The 21,163-nt window shown below is 37.9% G+C and overlaps 1 protein-coding gene across 1 annotated transcript in view; it reads right to left on the bottom strand.

Moving 5' to 3' along the window:
- Window positions 1-21,163, bottom strand: part of LOC110597350 (netrin receptor UNC5D-like) — a 116,072-nt gene that overhangs the window by 18,300 nt on the left and 76,609 nt on the right. Inside the window, exons 4-6 of the mRNA XM_078036328.1 lie at window positions 19,610-19,837; window positions 11,856-12,005; window positions 4,240-4,404 (exon numbers count right to left, since the gene is read on the bottom strand). Coding sequence (XP_077892454.1) covers window positions 4,240-4,404; window positions 11,856-12,005; window positions 19,610-19,837 — 543 coding nt within the window. The remainder of the gene's footprint in view (window positions 1-4,239; window positions 4,405-11,855; window positions 12,006-19,609; window positions 19,838-21,163) is intronic.

Below are 21,163 nucleotides of genomic sequence, written 5' to 3'. Positions count from 1 at the left end.
AAGATAAGAGAACTGATTGAAGGCAAAATTGTAACATGTAAGATTCCCATTTAAGTCATTTCTACCAACAAAGAAAAAAATCTTCAATAATACTAATAAGTAATAATGAAAAAAAAGTATCTGGGGATTTTTCCCTTGTCTTCAGTTGTAGTAACTCTTTTGTTCCAATCCACAGTTTATAGATGAGTGGTACTGCTCCTTTATAGTGAATCAACTGGCAATAATCATTAGGTAATTCATCATGGTCAAATTTAAGGGGAACTAACTACTTCTAAAGACTGATATGACATTCGCTACCTTAAAAAGCAATATGTATATATGTATGTATGTGTATATATATATATAGATAGATAGATAGATAAGATATAGATATAGATATAGATATAGATATAGATATAGATATAGATATAGATATAGATATAGATATAGATATAGATATAGATATAGATATAGATATAGATATATATGTGCACGCGTGTGTGTGTGTATATATATATATATATATATATATATAGGCTCACTAAAGTAATTTTTAATTCTGATGGTGATAAGAATTGCATTTATTTGGAAAATCATTTATACAACCTCTTCTGGTTTCATTGTTACTTATAGGAAATAGTGTCATTAAAACAACCCGTTCAAGTAAGAAAGAAATGGAACCTCTGGAGCCTAGAGATACAGAAATTTAGGAGAGGATTAGAGAATTTTTTTCTTTTCCTTAAGAGGAAAAAAATTTCAAAAACATCCACTGAAATTTTTACAAGTGTTATTTCCATATTATTGATACTGATTTTAATTAATAAAATTCTAATTGCTAGCTTACAAAAACCACATTAAATACAGTCTTTTTTCTTTTTTGGCCTAATGGCCAAGAACTATGTACCTAAAAACTAATGTGATTCCTAACTCACTGATTGATGTGTCTATATCCTCTTTGCAGGCGATCACCATTTTTCAACACTTCCTCTATCGTCATTTTTAAATTTAGTTGTTATTGGTGCATTGCAATTATACATAATAGTGTGTTCATGATACCATAGTAATATGCTTGCAACATTTACTACAAAGTTCACATCCTGAGGCTGGGGTTGTAGTTCAGTGCTAGAGTACTTGCCCAGCATGTGTGAGGCACTGGGTTTGAGTCTCAGCACCACATAAAAATACATAAAAGAAATAGAGGTATTGTGTCCATCCATAACTTAAAGAAAGAAAGAAAAGGAAGCCAAAAGTCAAGTCCTTCTAAGGGAAGAGGGCAGTATTTTATTTGTTAGATTCATTAACTGTATGATTTTCCTGGGAGTCAGACAGTCCCAGAGTTGAAGAACTTTGATCAATGAAGACATCCATTTACAGAACAGATCTACATGTAGGATATCTATTCTATTCTTAAAGATTTATAGAATGAACGGTTGTCCTAGTTCATCACTCAAGTGGTTACCTCCCATATTTCTTCTTTTGAAGAAATCACTTCTCTGTTTTCATTTTACTCCTTTGGTGACTGACTCAAAGACTAAATGGCTGGTGCTGGCCTGTTTATCATGAGTGCCTTTGCTTCTAAAATGAAGGCTTATGTTATGGGGAAGGTTCAGAGTGAAGGCAGGTAAATCAGAACACCTGGTTTGAAGTTCTGAAGTGATGTGGTACGTAGTTCAGACTTTGATCCTGAAGACACAATGCTTAGCTCGGTACCCTGGCTCCCCATCTTATTAATCTTAATGACCTTGGACCAGAAGGTTGATCTCCTCGAGAATTTTTATATCATTTCGAATTGTGATAGTGGTAATAATGCACAGAGTAGTGATGGTTACATGATAAATGTGAAAGCAAATGAAACAGTACCTAAAATATAGTATCTTTCAAAAGTTATTAGTTTTCTCCTGACATAGAAAATGTTAACAAATTAGACTTGTCTAAGAAATGCAGTTCATTACAAAGAGATGGATATTCATGCATGAGGTGAAATTCTCGCAGTAGCACTTCAAGCAATTAATGAAGTTATCCTCAGTAGGATCAAAAGGGCTAATAAAGCTTCTAAAATACAGTAGCCTACAAACCAGAGGACTATAGCTCAACAATGACTAACTAAATATTATTCTGCCACTTGCTTCCCATTATCAAGAGATATACCGATGTTATCTTCTTCAAGTCATTTCAAAGTTGAATGTGAATTTGAGAAGCATTAGAAAAGGAATTGGAGAGTAAAGCATAGGATTGTGTTCATGAGAAACTTTTCATTCCATGCATTACAAGAATTTACTTAATCAAGGAGCAACAGTATCAGAATGTAGCCATTTTATCATTTTTCTCTCAGATGAATATCTCATAATAGCAGATGTTGATCCCCAATAACTGGTTGCTTTAAAAACAAAATCCTATAAACCTGGAATTCTTTTGTTGATCTGTTAACAGACATTTAAGGTAATTTGGATGAGAGGCATCTTCATGTTCCACATTTTCATGACTGCTTCTGAATTTGATGCTTGGGTTTTCCATGATTGCTTGTATTTTCTTTTTGTTTTTATTTTTAAAAATTCCTACAATTTTTATTTGACTTAGAAATGTATTGTGTTAAGTATGACGAGACTGTTCAAGAAAGAGGCTCTAAAAATATCTTATACAGGTTTCTGAATCTACCTGCCCTGTCCAAATTCCTTTAGCACAAAATGCTAATTGGTAATAATAAATGCAAATATTGCACAAACATGTCAGACAAGACAGCTATCAATTTTAAGGCATAAGCCTTTGGAATGCCATCCACTCCTCACAAAAACTATTTGAGGAATTAGCAATATGCCTTTTGCATAAACAATGAACTGAAATGAGAATGAAAATAAGTGATAATGTTGTGGAGCTACTATTTTTTGTAACAAAAAAATCTTAAAATTGAGTTGTTTGTATATGAGTGTTTTAAACCTTCTATCAGGCCTAAGTTAATTAATAAAATACATTAATTATATATATGCTAAATATATATGTAGATGTATAGTCAGTCTATAAGTGAACAATGAAATATGTTTTCTTACACAAGCCAGATAACTGATAAACAGAGAACTATACTTCTATTTTACTTCTCCCTCCATCCCTAAATAAGCATTCAGGATTGCTCTTATCTACTTTATAAAAGCTCAAGTCCAAAGCTGGGAAGTTATTCGGTGATTTAGATCAAATCCAGAACCATGGCAGAGATCAGAAGCCTTCTACAAACATTCCAAAGGAATTCTCCTTTGACTCAAATTTTAACTCTACCCTTCAACAGTGAAATTACCCAGACAAGGTCTTCTATCTCTTTGTACTCCCATTTTCTTACCTTGTAGAATGAGACTAATACCTGCTTGGTCCATCTTATACTGCTGTCTCTTGACTTAGGTATCCATAGGAATAAGGTCCCAGGACTCTCAGAGACACCAAAGTGTAAGGGTACTCAAGGCCTTCCTAAAATTATGTTGTGTTTGCATATACTCTTCATATATCCTCCTGTATACTTTAAATCATCTCTAGATTACTTGCAAAACCTAAAACAATGTAAATGCTATGTCAATAGCTGTTACACTGTATTGCTTAGGGAATACTGACAGGGAAAAAGAGTCTGTACATGTTCAATACAGATGCAGTATTTTCCTCAAAATATTCAGTCTGTGGTTGGTTGGATCTGGGAACGCAGACCTCATGGATATGGGGCATACAAAACTGTGTTATGCTACTGATGAATGTAGGTTTAATGGAAATGTGGATATAGGGAACCCTGAGCCTGGAGGACGTAAGACACTGTTAAAGGAAACAAAGATCCCAGGCCCCAAAGATGAAATACATACGAGGCAAGTAACATCTGGAAAATAAGCCAGAGTCAGCTGAAAAATAGCCCAGGTGATGGTGTCCTTCCTTATCATATGTGTCTCAACTGGACGATCTGCATTCAGCCTGTAATGCATCTCAGCTGGTATCCCAAGCCTGCTATGACCTATGACACTGCTTGTGGTTTTGTGCATTAAAAAGCCCTGATCTAGCTTCTTCCCCAAAGGTCCCTCCACAGAACCTCTGCCCTCTGATGAGTTGCCTAGTGGGAAGCTCTGCTCAATCCTCATCCTGAGAAAGTTTATTTTTCCTTATTGCTAATGAGGTTGTAAAAGAGTCTGTGCTTTTTTGAAGCTCTTTCAGAAACTGAGTAGCATGGCTGTGATAGGTATAGTGTATGATTCTTTCTGTGTCTTAGCAAGGGAGGCAAAGGACCTGTGGACTCACCTCTAGGATGGATATCTGCACTTGGAGTATCTGTTCATGGCCTTTGAGCTGCCGGATGCAGATTTTGCAGGACAGCTGGGTGGTGGTGGGCGTGTAGAGCTCCAGGGAGAAGGCACAGTGCAGGGGCTGTCGGTTACTGCACCACACGCGGGAGAATGGGACTTCCTATAGGGGAGATGGAGGAGAGAAAAGGGGTATGGTGTGTGGAGAACAGCTAAGATGCACAGAGAACAGGAGAGATTTAATAGCAATAATTATGATGACGATGACAATGATCACAGCAGAGATAATTGCCTAAGCGACTTCGGTAGAATTGTTGTAGAAATAATGTTCCAGCATATGCCAAGCAGCACAAAAGTAATTAATGTCAATTCCAACTAATAACATTTGAATTCCAAAACCACACTGCAAGAGATTAGATTTCACTTGGTGACATAGACAATTAGAAAGAATACCATCTAAAATTAATCATCATTTTTTTACACTAAAAACTATTTCCCATTAGAAGCTCCATTAGACCATCCTTCTACCTAAGTATGGGGTAGAATGCTGTTGCCTCATTTAAATGAAAATTATGCTGAGGAACTGACTGACCAGAACTTGTCCTCCATACCAGAAACTCATGCAGAATGCACAATACTGCCAATATATTCAGCATAAAAATGAATACCTACTGCAAAATTGTATACACTTAAACACATCCCAGAGAGACACAAACACACTGGGTCACCCCAGAATGGTCTGGTTTTCCAGCTCCTTGTTTGTTAATTCATGTATTCTACAATTATGTATAAGGTTGCTGCTAGTGGGCAGATACTGTGCTAGTTAAGCAATAAGCAATAACAACAAATTAGGTTTGGTCCCCACTCTCAAGGGACTTGTAGACATTTGAGAGGTAAGAGTAATTTTTACTAAATCAGGAGGGAGATTATTTCTTTTTCCTAATAGTAGCCAGTACATGCCACCACATACTAAGGCATGTTACTTTATAATGTCTGCCATGTTTTTTTCCTGTACTGAAAACTCTCTCCTTCCTGCACCAAATATGATGGAGAACCATGAATGCCCATGGCAATGACCATGTATGCCTAGTCTTTGGTAATCTTCATTCTCACTTTTTTTTTTCTGTTTCTCATCTCATTAATTTGCTCATTTGTTGCTAAAAATATTTTCTGTACAACTAAAACTGAAAGGTGGCAAAAGATGTATCAAGTATGAAGTGTGACTGGTGATGAAGCTGGCATGTGTTATAAGACCAAAGGCCATGATTAAAATTTAGTCTATTCACTTTCAGGAACTATGAGTTACCTCCTTACTTCTGAGTTCTAATGTGTACACTTGTTTTATGTCAACTTGCTTCCTAATTTTCTCCACAAAATGTCTCACAAGTCCTGGTTTTGGATATATCCAGAGGGAACAGGCAAGGAGAGATGGATTTCTGATTACTGTATTTAATGATACAATATTTAATAATGCACTAAGAGCCATCTGCAGGAACCAGGAGATAACAAAAAATCTAACCTTCACTGTTGCCACACATCTCAGCAATGAACATAAGAATTTTGTGGGTTTTGTTTCATTTGCTCCTAACACTTAACCAAAGGGAAGGTAGTGAAGTTTGTCTTAAAAAGTGAAGTCGAGAACTCAGAGAAGGACTACAGGTATGATATTTTATTTCATTTTGGTACCAGGGATTGAGAACAGGGGCATTTGTGTTCACTGAGCCACATTCCGAGTCCTTTTTCATTTTGAGACATGGTCTCACTAAGTTGCTTAGGGCCTCACTAAAAATTGCTAAGGCTGGCTTTGAACTTGCTGTCCTCTGGCCTCAGGCTCCCAAACCACCAGAACTATAGACATGCCCCACTGTGCCTGGCAGGTGTGACATCTTATAGCATGTCCTTGACTTTATTCCCATGTGAGACATGGGCTGGAGCTATGCAACCCTATTCTTAACATTTTTCAATTCTCTACCCAGCAGGGGCTGGAAGTCTAAAAACTACATTTTATACATCCCCTTGCTCTCAAAGACTTCACATTCTGCTAAGGAGAGGCCCTCATGTTTGACGTAGAAGGGAGAGGGGGCACAAAAGCCTTCACTGCTCCCCTGACCTCAGCAGGCAGGGCTCAGGGCACCAGCAGGCAGCGTGCTGAGGCTTGCAGGGGCATGTGGACATTCCCTCCAGAACCATCTGGTTTAGTGCTCTTGCTTCCTCAAATTCTCCAACTTGTTGGCTTCCTAATATCACTAGTGGCTTTCTCTATCCTCAACTCCTTGGGCTCTTCAATGTTTGTTTTGTTTTGTTTTAAGCATCTAAATCCCTTGATTAAATGTCTTAGTTGAAATATCTTGAATGCTTTCTGACTTCTTGACCAAAATGATTTTCTAATGAAGCTCCAGTGGATCTGAAGTTCTCCTAGAAGTGGGCAATACTGAAAAACACCCCACTGTGGGTTTATTTGAGGGAAATGCTGGGGAGCCTCTGAGCTAAGGGTCACTGAGGAAGCTTTCAGGTGCACCAAACCTTGCTTGTAGCACTGGCAAGATGGCCCAGGTCCATTGGCACCTCTTGCCCATATTCTCTTAATATAGAAAGTTTTATTTCTGATCTCTTCTCTTTCCCTCCTGGCAGTAGACAGGGCAACAGAGGGCACTTCTGACCAGTGGGGCTTCCTGGTAATCTTTAGAGAAAGTCATTTTCCCTAAGACACTCAAAAATGACATTTCACCGGGACCCACTCTATAAGCACAAGTGATATCATTTCTCCTTGCCATCTAACCTGTCTCTTTCCCTGCTTCTCCTCCTGAGTCTCTTTCCACTTTGTAACCCATGGCTAATCATGGCCAATTCCTACTTCACATCTCAGCCTCCTGTCTTCTCACTCCACCGAAATCCCATCTGCTCAGAGATGCCCAAGTGCCATCCCTCTGAGGAGGGCTCTAATAACTACATCTCTGATATTTATCTCATTATCATCAATTCCTGGCATTAAAGGATAAGCACTCAAAATAATTTTATTTGGCCTTGACTTCTCTGCCAACTTTACCTTTTGAAAATTAATCATCGCCGTCTCTCTCCCACAGCCACTCTTCAGTTTTTCCTTTCTTCATTACACCTCATTAATAGCTAACTGCAGTAACCTACTCACCATTCTTCAGGAAGGGCTTGGTTGGCATTCTGCAGGGCAGCACTGTGGATGCTCTCTTTCCTTTAATCATGGGCAGGAGACAATGATCACATCACCTAAGAACTCTGCTTTCATGCCATCATTTCTTTGTCTGGGGGGATTCCAGTGGCTTCTGGATGCCTGATGTGTTAACCCTCATCTCCTGCCTGACCTCCTAGGGCCTCCTCATCTTTTGCCCTGTGTTTTCTTTCTCCATTCTCATTGTGGCTAGTTCTCAAATGGACTCTCTTCTCCAAACCAATAAATTCTTTTAGTTTTTTTCATTTTTTGATATGGGCATTGAACCCAGGGGCCCTTAGCCACTGAGACACATTTCCAGCCCTTTTTAAATTTTATTTAGACATAGGGTCTTGCTAAATTGCTTCTGGCCTCACTAAGTTGCTGAGGCTGGCTCGGAATTTGCAATTTTCCTGTCTCAGCCTCAAAGTCACTGGGGTTAGAGGTGTGCACCACAGCACCTGGCACCAATAAATTCTTGTAGAGTGACTTTGCATCATCCCTTTCAATGAAAGTAACTATAACACAGAGATCAGAGGTGATCAAGTGCTCTTAACTAACTGGGGACATTTTTATTTTCTAAAATTGAAAATTTAAATAATTAAATAATTACAGTATAACATAAGCCCTTGGACTTGAGGGCTAGAGAGAGATAAGCTCAAAGTCCAGCCCTTAAGCAAAGTTGCATTTTCTATAGTGGGTTTGAATCCTTGGTAATGCTTACTTTTCTTAAAAAAAAAAAAAAAAAAAAAAGGTACTGGCCACTTACTTAAAGTATCTTCTCTGGTATTATTTGCTAAATTTCCTATATTTTCTCCTGAAAACACTAAAAGAAAGATAGGAATATAATGTCTACTGTGGAAATAATATTTTCTTGCAGAAAAAACAGGAAAATCTGTACACACACACACACACACACACACACACACACACATACACCCCTCTTTATTATTTCCATGCCACTGTACACAATCAAAAAATTTTTAAAATCTGATTTTAAGACAGTATTGAAGTAATATTTTTTATTGTTGACTTGAGCAGCAGCTGTCAATAGTGCTCAACAAAACATTTAAAAATAATAGAGTTAGAAGCACTGTATTAGTGTGTTTTCACGGCAATCATCTTCACTTTATTTATTTATTTATTTTTAAAAGGCACCCAAGATACAAAAACAAAACCGCTAACATGTTCACTGAGCTGAGAGGAATTATGTGTAATATAATATGGAGGACAAAGTATAGCAAAGTTATGGGTGTTTAAATAATTCTGGAAATGTTTTCATTTTGATTCCTATTATAATTAGGTTCCCAGCAGATGGGGAGAATGTAAATCATATCCTAGCAGGAGACAGATACTGAGTTCTCCAAGATTCATAGCATGCTGAAAAGACAGCTGCTTTTATCCTAGGATATGATAACCCGACTGGATGTTTTGTTGGACTTAAAAAACAAATAAATAAATAATTGATTGCAAACTGTTTATGACAGCTTCCCCACCACACAGTCATCAAGGAATAAAGCAAGCCATGATTAAGTAGCTCTCTGTCAACTATTGAGAGCATAGATGTTCACCTCCTAGCAGAGGGTACTGATTCTGTGGGGGCAAGGAAAGGGATAGGTGGGCAACAGCATATCTCTCATTGTGGCAGAGTTCCAAAGTCTGAGGGGAATATGGGGGCTAATAAATTATTTGGGGGGACTAGCACCGTGAGCCTGTTTTTCTCTGATTAAAGGTCAGTGTGTGCTACTGCCCAGGTCTCTGAAGAACGCACGGGGGCCTTCCTTTCCCTTTACTCACAATTTCTGGCTTCATAAGCAAGAGGTTGTGGCATGAAATTCCATAATTTGTATCCTCCAGAACCTAAGCCAACGAGATTTTCATTTACATTACCTTTTGACAGATAGACCCTCATAACATAGCTGGAGACACAGTCTGAACCTACATTATTCTAAAAATCATTTGTAAGCCAGTTTGTTGATTTCTAATAGATAAACCTGCTCTGCACTGGATGTTTCCCAGGTCTGTGCTTTCCCAGAAAAAAACCAGGAAAGTATCTTGGAAGAGAGGGGTTTGGATATCAATTACTGTATGTCAATTCCTAGATTCATGATTCAAAGTTAGAGAAATGGAAAGAAGACCAGAATGGTACCAGAGGTTTTCTATGCATTCAGTTGGATGAATGGCAGGAATATTTACCTGTTGAGGGACAGACCTAAACATAAATGTCAGAAAAAGTGTGATTTTCTATCATCATAGTCTCTCTCTGGGATCCCAAGAATACAGTTCTGAATTTGCAATTTGCAAGTTCAAATATATAATCAAAATTGCGAGTTCAGATATATAATGATAGTTCCTGGCCACTATGTCCTAATGAAAATCCACTCTGTTTCCATGCCAGTTTTGTCAGCATGCATGATGTTCTACAAGAGGCTCCAGCAGCTGAACACAAGCCTTGCTCCCAAAGTGCTGACATCTATGCCCAGGGCAAACATAGTTTGACCATTAAGCCAAGTGCAATACACATGCCCATAAGCTGAGGGATTTCAGTGATGACATGCAAGGAAATCAGTGGGTTAGGTGCTGATGAGAAAGGAGGGCCAGAGCAGAAAGCCATTTTGGGTAAGAAAAATGAAGTGAAAATGAAACCTCAGAGGCAATTCTCCTGATGCAGAAAAAATCAAATTATTTCTCAGCCTTCCAAGATTCTTTCAAATTATGCTCAATTACAAAAAGCAAATATTTGTACATGTTCACAGCCTCCGTGCAAGCAAACCCGTCCCAGCAGCAAAGCCTGCTGGGTTTCCTTGAGAACCAATGCCCCTTGGCTTTGTCTGGCCTCCGCTACATCATCTGAGGTCAGAAGCCACCTCATTCCCTGAGTCTCTTCTGCCTGGGGCTCTCTTTTGGTGTTCCTCGTGCTGGAATTATTGTTTAAGAGCTGCTGCAAGGTAATGGTTCTTTCATCTGATTTTTTATCTTCAAGCGTTAAACTTAATAGTTACTTTGGACTGAGTCACTCGTATTAGATCCAGTGAAATGAGGCCCTCATAACCTATAAAGATTAATATGGAGGAATCTGCATGACTGTGAGGACTTGTTTTAACAATACTCTGAAGTTCAATTTAGACTAGAAACTTGAACACTGCTTACTGGAAATCGAAGACACCCCAGTCTGACGTGTCATAAAGAAGACAATTATGCATAGAAAACCTGTCTATGTAGGAAATCTGCTGAATGTGCCAACTCCCCTGTGATCCCCCTAAACTGTTTACAGCCATGAGAGGTGTTGATTTTACTTTGGATACAATAAATCTGTACAGGGAGGGAGCAGTTATCAAGGAATGGGAAGCTCAAAAAGTTAATAGGAAAACATAGCTTTGTCGTATCTGAAATTTCTAAACTTCAGAAGTCAGATGGGTTGGAGGTTGGTTTAACTTTTTTCTAACCAGTGTAGTGCAGTTCTCTGGGTGAGTTGGCTTGACTCATTCTCCCAAGCTGTATGCCTGTATCATTTTTTAAACAATGAATATTGCAAGGGTGGAAAAGTTCAAACAAAACCCCACAGAGGTCTACACATCATGTGAAGCCACTAGAAGCTTTTCTAGGTCCTGAAAAGGTCCTGTACCCTGAAGCACAGATGGCTCTGGTTTAAACTGTGACGAACTAGGCAGCTGTTTCCAATGGCAATACTATCCCTGGGAACTTTCTTAGATTACTGTGGCAGGATCACAAGTTGTTAAGAGATGCTTTCATGCTAAGCCTGGGATTCAATCTCCCTACAAATGATTCAGGGAGACTGAGTCATCCCATGATGTTAAAAGAAAATAAAACAACCCACTATTAAGAGACACGGACACTGATATATAAATTAAAAGGACTCTATAGAGGTATTATCCTGCCTTTGGTTTTCCACTTGGAATTTCTTATTATCTTGACCAATTCACTGGACAGTGAGCACCTGTCTATGACAGCATCTCTTGTTCTCAGGTGCCACAGCTGTTACTCATCATGATCATCCTGAAAATGTCTGCCACTGACATGTACTTTATTCATTGCTAAATATGATTAAAGCCAGGTCTCATAGTGATTGATTTTCATAAAAACAAGCCAACACACAAACCTCGCTTTTAAGTTGTTAAATTGCCACCTCCGACCTAATACTGAGCACAATTCAAACAGGAGAGGAGAAATGTCACATTACCTGACAAGTAGGCACCTCTTTTCCCACCTGTTAGAAACCTGTGAATTTATGACAATGTGTTTCATTCCTTGTGTGTAGCGCAAACTGCTACATCTCTGTGACAGTCATGAGATGAAATCTATACTTTAAAGGAGGAGGAATAGCAAGAAGACCATCACCAGGTCTTGTTTGAGACACCCTCGCTAGTTACAGCAAAGCTGTTTCTGTGAGCAGCCCATTTGGTGGGTACCTGGCATGCAGTGAATGGTTTAATTCTCCAGAGGAATGGAGGGATGTCAAGGACAGAGATCTGAAGACTGAAGGTATTCCCTTTGAAGTGCGGCAACTTTGGTTCTTCCAGTAGCTGTCCACCTTGATGCCTTTCATCTGAAACCACTTCCTATAGGAAAGGAAAAAGGAAAGAGAAACGACAATGAAGCATCTGACTTTTTATGCACTTTCTTCTATGGGAGTGGTTGCTCACTATCATGTGTCTCCCAGGGTTGAACACACAGTGTCATCAACACTTCTTTTATATCTCCACACCCAACCAAGTTCAAGGTAAAGGACTAAAAGCTCTAGAGCAAAAAGGATTTGGTCAGCGATAGACAATTATTCTTTGTCACCTGTGATGCACAGGCTTTTAAACACCCTGTCCTTTTGGATAAAACAGAAAGACAACCCCTGGGCCCCAAGCAAATTGGAATCCTGTTGTGTCTCCAGGACTGTATGAATTTCATTTTGATATGATCGTAATCAAGATGTATTTGCACTTACGCTGCTATATTATCATGTGTCTCAATAAACGTAGACATAGCCCTCTCTGCTCTGGTTCAATTATTCTCCATTCACACAGGCATTATCTGGTATTTATTTATTTATGGCTCAAAATAAATGTTCCAGGGTGCACGTTTATTTGTAGTAACATTCGTAAAAGTTATTATACCGAAAGGCCAGGAAAAAAATAAGTTATTTATCAAGTTACTGTTAGTTCAGAAAAAGGAAATTAAGTTTCTGAGGTAAATACTTTCACTGAGAAATCTTTATAATTATACCTAATATAAACACAACCCACATATATTCTATTGAGCAAACATTTAATTGGCTCTGAATTTGTGTTGGTTAGAATTGTATTGGAGAGGTGACAGGACAAATGAAATCATAGGACAAATATGTATTTTGGAAAATATTAAAATCACCATGGAGGTAATGCTTTCAATGTGCCTGGAGATAAGCAATTTGCCTGATTTTTTTTTTAAAACCACCATTAATTAACTTACAATTTCCTTACACAGCTAGGAAAAATATAAAAATGGAAATCCTTTATTCCCTATAATCTTCCCAGATTCTAAAGAAGGTTATAAAAGCAAGGCAAATAAATTTATATATATAGTGAAATGTACATTTCAATAATTAATGAATAAAATCAGATTTAGAGGGTATCTATCTCTTGTCTATATATATTATGGCATTAGTAAAATCACTTTCAATTTTTATTTTTCATAGGTACACAAATGGTTAATAGGTTGCTAGTATATTTTTTCAGGATAAAATGATTGAGTTCCAATGTCATTTTCTCTAGCTCCTTGGTCTTGCTAGAGGAAAGATTGTATCTTTGGACCCTCAGGCTCCCAGTGAATTCTCTCTGATGATGAAACTCTTCTCTATCTGCACTGTCTAATATGGAAACCACCAGTCACTGTGGCTATTAAAGCACTTGAAATGTGGCTAGGGTGGCTATGGCACTAAATTTTTAATTTTAATTTCTTTAAATATGGACATGTGGTTAGCAATTACAATACTGGACAGATAATTTGTAACATTGTGGATTCCAGATTTGGGCCCAGAAACATGGTGGCCAAAGACTAACAGGGGCTGTAAAGAGTGGAGGGAAAGAGGCAGGAAAAGGCAGAGATGGAATTAATTCTAAACGTCTACTTGGATGAGATATTAGGTCTTTTACAGATATGGGTCACTGATTCCTTCTCTTGAGATTTAATAAGTGTCCAACAGAGTTATGCTTGGGTTGGGCACTGGCTGTACAGAAAAGAAATAATCTCTACCACCAAGGAGTCATAGTCTGGTGAGGCTGGAGCAGTCGGCCTATGATTATAGCACAGTATCTAAGCATGAAAACACATGTACACCCTGAAGGTTAAGGCAGACAGAGGGTGCCTCACCCAGATGGGAGGAGAAGACAAAAAGGGGAGAGAGGTGGTGACAATAACAGAGCAAGGGATATCGGAGCCGGAATAGGAATTGGCAGCTTGGAATGGGGGGAGCAGGCCTTGCAGACAGTAAGCACAGTGTGAACAAAGGCTCTGTAGGTAGACTGAACTGAGACAGAAGGTTAGGGTGACAAAGTGTGTGGCTGGAGATGATGAAAATGTAGGGCAGGGATCAAATCGTGATTTTTTGTTGTCAGCCTTTGGACTCTGTGCTCTATTTTAGAGTCCTGTTGCTGGGATTTCAAGGTACATTAGAATACTCAAAAGACTAATCTTACAAGTGAGAGGTGGAAGTTTTCTTTAGGCCTCCTTTGCTTACCTGAGTTTATTACTCACCAAGCAAAATAATTAGAATAATAATATATTAACCTTCTTTTTTTTGAGATTCTAGTGCAAGGTTAGAAATAGATATAAATAAGCTGCATGCTTTTTAAAACCATTATTAAAGCCACAGTATGAGAACAGGGTTGCCCTTTCTGAAGTGCATTTGAACCATGCTCTGTGAAGTACATCCATTTTCTTTCCTTCTAACTCACCTAAACGAAATCATCAGGAGATTTAGGAAGTGGTTCAGGATCATGTCTTACTTAGTGTAGTGCTGGGTTATTTTAACATTTAGAAACTACACAGAATTGCCATATTAGAAAGGAACTTAATGAAGGCTTAGATCACTAAGTACTTATTTATAGATGAAAATGTGGGAGCCTCCCTAAGAAAGCTACTTTCCTAAAGTAACATGGTTAATGACAGAGCAAGAACTGTAACTGAGTGACTTGATCACAGTCTAGTCTTTTCTACTAGATTTCCTTGCTTTTGCTTCTACTATGCTTGCTATTTTCTTAGAGAGTCATGGAAAAGTCAGATTGCTATTACTTCTATCCCATAAATAATTTTTCATTGGTACAAGATATAACGTGTAAAATGACATAAGTCAGTCATATTTGCCATACAGTTATATATACTATCTAAACAGTCCTTGAAATGCAGAATAAATACTATTAGGAATTTGAAAAATAGAAGATCCACTTAATAAATATCACAGAGGAAAAGAGAACCTTTTTAAAAAGTTCTGCATTAGGGTCCCTAGTTTAAACATAACATAATTTATTTTGTTATTTTAGATTGCAGTAGTTTAATTTGCACATATTTAACCAACTATATATAATTAACAGCATTTTGTAATCTTGCATAAAATATTAAGCAATTACAGTAATTCTGTAACAAAATAATAGTTAAAATAAAAAAGCACAATAATAAACTAATCACTATGTATATATTTGTAAAAGCACAATTGGCTTCAGAGTTAAAGCAATAACCTTCTTAGTATAAACTTTAAAAGAATATATTGTGTCGGGCTCAGTGGTGCATGCCTATAATCCCAGTGACTCAACTGAAACAGGAAGATCACAAATTCAATCAACTTAGCAAGACCCTCAGCAATTTATCAAGAACCAGTCTCAAAATAAAGAATAAAAAGGGCTGGGGATGTAGCTCAGTGGTAATGCACTTCTGGGTTCAATCTTAAGTTTCAATAAATTAAAAAAAAAAACCCAAAACAAAATAAAAAATATATTTTCCTTAACAGCAATTTTTCTGTCATGCCTTTAGTTTATGTGCTACTACTGGAAGGTTGGACTCAGGCTTCTGTATTTCTAAATGGTTCCTTGATGACTCCCGATGCCTGGCTTGGGAATCAGTGATACAAATAACTCTACTGAGTTAGCTCTGAATTACTCATGTGGATGTACCTCTCACATCAAGACTGAGGCCTGATAGTCAGTTGATTTTTTCTATCTGCCTCACATGTACCAACAGCCTTCCTGTTAAATCTCTGGATCTATTGTTTAATTGATATTGGAGTTAATGAGACTAGAAAACAGGGTCAGGCTGGTGTCTTGTACAAAAGGTTCTGGATAGTGGTTCTTCTAGGCCGTCTGCTTCTTCATTTTGCATTGGGGGTTGCAAGCCATCCAGTTCTTGAAGCTGTGGCCAGGAGAAACCTGTGCTTTGTGCCTCACTGAGCTTTGTGCATTGATTTAATGAGACAGGCAGCAATATTCAGGTTTGCTTCAGGGATACTAAAACAGGCAGGCTGAATTTACATATTTATGAGACAAAACTGTTTGAACTTAAACACACACAGCACACACACTCAAGCACACACACATACATACATGCACACATAAATTGTGTTGCTGTGGTGTTTTCCTTTAAATGCTTTACGTGAACAATATTTCCCAAGGTTGCATTATTGATAAACACAGAACTACATCTGGAGGAAATCCTTTGAAATTAGATTCTAAATCCACATTAATGCCAAGTAAGTAATGAGTACCGAGAGGTACTGAATAGGAGTGTTGGGAGCGATGGAGGGAAAAAAAAATGCTAGTTGTTTTTCCCTTTCTTTTTCTAAGATTAGATAGGGCAAGTGCTTAATTCCTTGCTTTCACTATGTCAAGGTTTGTTTGAGCTGCATGTGTACATCAGGGTGTAATAAAACATAACAACAACAACAACAACAAAACAGGTCTTAGAATGCTACTGCTTCAGAAATATATCACGCATCCGCAACCTCTGATTTGAATTTGTCAAAGGAGTCAATGTCAGACCCACAAACACAACATGGCTGCTCTATCACAAAATTAAAAACAGGAGGACAAGAGGTCCTTGGGCCTTCCTCTTCTTACGGTTCTCTGCCTTTGGCAGGTGGCCTTTTTTATTTTTTTAGTAGCATTATCTGAGTTGATTTAATTTTCCACAGAGACAGTTTTAGATGTCTTTATCAGAACACATCTCCAAAAACTTGAACCGACATTAATTATGTCCCAGCCAGGTAGATGAGGTATTTTGTTTTTGTCATTCAAAGACCCTGCTACTATAATTCAGACAGGCTATTCCAGAACAAATGAGCAGCAAGCAGCGTTTCTCTGCAGGTGGTACAGGGGAAGGAGCACAAACTGAAAACAGAGAAGGTTTCTATTTAGCCACCAAGTTTTCTAATGAAATATTTCCTGGATCTGTTGTATTGCCTGTCCCCTGGCCACTTCTGAGAGGACAGAGAGGTCTGGGAGTTTTTCCTCTTTAAGGTCTTCCAGGGAAAGGGTAAGCATTTAAGTTTTGTATAAAACATAATTTCCCAGTGAGATATAAGTGAAATAAAAGATATACTCATGCCCTTCCTTCCTTGGTTAAGAGAAAAGCTCTAGTTGGGTACACATACCACAGATGTCACAATCATGCTTGTGTTTTTTCCTAATTATGGTAAAAATTCCATTGTAGTGATAGTTGAAGCAAGTTCCAAGATGGACAATTTCTGCAGACATTCTCCATGAAAAGCTGCATACTAATTTTGATAAAGAAGCGTTCTATGGGGTTATAGAAAATGTGCCAACACTGTATACCATATTTTCAGCTCTTACCACCCAAGTTGGGGGAGACAATATTAACTGTAAAGTCTTTTGGAGGTTAAAAAGTGAATAGTTGCTGAGGTCTACATAAAGTGGAAATGTTTTAATAGGTTAGTAACCATATAATTTCACCCCCTAATAAACACCACATACAAAGCCATAAACATATGACTTGGATGATTTTAGATATTATGGAATATTAAGATATTAAGGAATATTAAGGAATCTATGCTGAAGGCTCTGAACTAATTCACATAGATAAAAGTCCAAAAGGCAACCTACTTTCAGAAACAAAAAACAGAGACCAAGGCTAGGCAATAAATGGTTGTTTCCTGGACTAAGAAGTCTTCATTAAGAAAAGTTATGTTTTAATCTATCTTTGGGTCAGAAAAGTTATTTAACCAAGATTGATGGTATCTTAGCACCCTAAAGGGCCTTACTGCTCATGACAGCTGTCACCTACATCCTGTCACTTACAAGTACAATCAAATGCAACTTTAAAATCAACTTTATCAGACCTAACAGGAGAGAGAGAGAATTACTAGGGGTGAACAGATTATAATGAATTGGGTCCAAAGGTATTTCTACCAAAAGATATTTCTCTAGCATAGAATTAAAGTTTCACTGATTTAAGAGATAAGTCTAAATAACGGAATGAAGATATTTGGCTTCAACCAGAAGTAGGATAACATTTTCCTTGGCACTAGTAAAAAAGATAAATTACCAACAGGAATGGCAATGGTGGTTTGGAAAGATTTGTTTCTGAGTTTTTTTTCATGACTTCTTCTGTGGTACATATTGGTCTGTGAACAGTTGCATTGTTGTAGAATCTGCTAGTGTCAGTAGGAATGAAAACAGATCAAGATCATCAGAAAGTCACTGTGGATATCCCCTTTAAGCAAATGTCTATCTTGCTGGTATATACCTTGTCAGTGAGATGTTTGCTCAACAGACAGTCCAAGCTGGTGACAGGAGGACAGCCAAGGCAGTTGTGTGAACAGCTCCTCATGGTCACAGCAGTCAGCAGTGGGTTATCAATGTAGGTCAGGAGATTGGAAGTCCTCCATGGTCTTCCATGGCTTCTCCAGTTTACTCAGCATTTGAGATCTGTTTGAGTTACCCATATCCAACTAGAGCCATTGGTACACTGTACCCAAAAATTCTGTGGAAGTAGTGACGCTGAGGTGAACCTTTTTATTTAGATGTTTATTCTTTATTTTTGCTTCCTCAAGGCCTATTGTATACTTCCTCTTGAAAAGAGAAACTCTCTTTTTGTTGAATGGGGAAAGCAGACAAAGAGTATATACAAAGTGACACAATGACAAAATGAGGTATGATACACTGAGATGTCCCATCTTTGAAAGAAGCCCCTTTTGTGAGCAGCCAAAGATGAAGTACTCCTTTCTTAATGACCTGTGCTGCCTACAAGATGGTCAGGGAAGGCTTGGAAATGTAGGCTGACACTGTCACCTTTCATGGTGTGTGTTCAGGGTTCAGGTTGCTGTGTCTATTCTATTGGTAAACATGAGTTTTCCACCTCAGTGTCTTAAAATCTAGTTCCTGAGAAAGTACTCTGCATAACGGACTTAATGATGCAGCACTGGAACAGCAGGGATATGGAATGAGGTGTGACAGGAGAGCTAGGCTATTTACGTATCAGCAGAACTTACAGGCAATTCTGCTTTATCCTTGCTGCTATTAATAAGCTTGCCCTCTTCATAAGTGACTAATTTAAGATGAATCTTACATGATTAAAAGTACCCAAAATGGAAAGGAACCTTGAACCATCTCTGCCCTAGTAGCCCTGATAATTAATAAGACTATGTGTCCAGGATATAATATGACTGTCTGGTGAGAGGTATGATTTATAATTATTGTTCCTTAACCATACAACCTTTAGTTGATCCCAGCCATTTTCTCACTGCCCTCTGCTCAATGAATGTACTATGTCTCATGCCACCTCCCTTTCTCATATGCTGTCCCTTTGTCTTTCGATCCTAAATATCATTCATCCATGAAGGTTTGCAAAAGGTTCTCAAAAACTCTTCTCCAACTCTTCTTCACATTTGCATCTCTGTTTTCTGAATTATAACTACACTTCTAATGCATTTTATCGTTTGGCACGCCATGTTGCCTACCTGTGTTAATTCAACCCTGCTCTCTTTTTGAGTGCCAGGGAAATCATCCCCTCTTGCATTCTTAGACACATAGTAACTTGGCTCTTCCATCAAGATGGGTGTGCCAGTAAATACCAGTGACGCAGGTTCATTTTCCAAACCATCAACAACAAAATCCTCTGTCAATACTGACCTTCAGGAAAGCTTATATGTTTATGACATCAACAGATCAATTATAGAAAAACTACTGACCTGAAATGCACAAGGGGTATTGTCCACACAATAAACTCTTAGGTTGTAATCCAGGGAGTTACAGGACATGCAGCCAAAGACCGCCACCTTGAGCTGCTTCACAGCACAATCTGTGATTGGCTCTCCCGTGAGGGCGTAAGTCCCAAAGCTATCAAGGAGCACATGGCATGCAAACGGGTCTAAAAGGCAGTAACAGGATGTGGATTCATCCTCCACGGACATCACTTCCTGTTGGGGAAAGATGTGATGTGTACTTTCAGCTTGGAAATAAGACAGGATTTTAAATGTCACAAGTCCATAAATAAATAAATTACAAAAAAATATTTTTTCATAATATTTTTACTGTCTTAATTATCTTGATGTTAAGCATTTCTCTTCTATTAAAATAACTGTTTACATCAAGAACTCAAGAAATAGTTACGTTTATCATGTTGTAATTCTACTTTAATAGGTTATAATAAAAAAATCATTCTGAAAGTCCCATTTCTGGTTAATTGTTCAATATCTGGTTGAGAAGAATGTTGAACATTAACCTCGATAAGCAAACTTATTTATATTTTTACAAAGATCTATTTCTGAAAACCTCTTTAAATACCCTTAAGGCAATGTTTATTTTCTCTCAAACATTTTATCCTCTTTCATTCCACCGAAATCATTCACGAGGGACCATTAAATTAATGATTTAGATAAGATGTACTAGAATACTTCATCCTCGCTGATAAGAACTAAGGTATGTGTGACTAGTGTAGTAGAGCATAAATATAACACCATCTGGATGTAAGAGATTGTAAAGAAGTACTGAGAGGAAAAACTAAATGGTGAAAATCCAGGCAAAGCAAAACTTAAAGGGAAAAAGGAGACCCAAACATTTCCCCTCTAAGAACTGCAGACCCCAGGAAATTCGCCTTGTAGTACTAGGGCTGAATAAACAGCAGAATGCATTCTGAAACAAAGAAAATAGACTAGTTTCAAGACATAGTTGGGCAGAGTAAATGTAATCTATTGCAACAACTGGGAATTTTCTTCTCCTAAAGAAACATCATTTTCCTTTTATTTTCTTTGCCTGCAGCAGCTCCAGGGAGGCAAGATCCCAGGGCTAGCTGGTGCAGGTCATTGTGCTCCAACAAGATAATTCACTTGCTTTCATGCAAACTGACTTCAGATGGACATAAAGGAGTCCCTATCAGACAGATAAATCAGAGCTTTCACTTAAAATAGTAATTCAACAGTAATCTTTCTTTGCTGTGACTGTCTCCCTAGTTGTTAGCCTCCTATTTTGGATCCTCATTCTCTCTTCTTGTCTCTCTCTTTGTTCTCTATGTGTACTTTATCCCTTTACATGTACTCACATACACAGGGAAAGAGACACTAATAATAATCCTCTATGCATTCATTAATTCATCAAACACATATTAAGCATCTACTTTGTTCCTGGATACTTAAATCTAGTTATGTTAAAATCCCCGGGATAAAAAAAAAAAAAAGCAACTGATACAATAGTTTCTTTTGTGAGTACAGATTGCCTGCCTTGAGGTTCCTCCTTAACTGTACAGA

This window comes from Ictidomys tridecemlineatus, unplaced genomic scaffold (assembly GCF_052094955.1).
Source record: "Ictidomys tridecemlineatus isolate mIctTri1 unplaced genomic scaffold, mIctTri1.hap1 Scaffold_307, whole genome shotgun sequence".
Lineage (NCBI taxonomy): Eukaryota > Metazoa > Chordata > Mammalia > Rodentia > Sciuridae > Ictidomys > Ictidomys tridecemlineatus.
This window is presented reverse-complemented; position numbering and strand designations above follow the sequence as displayed.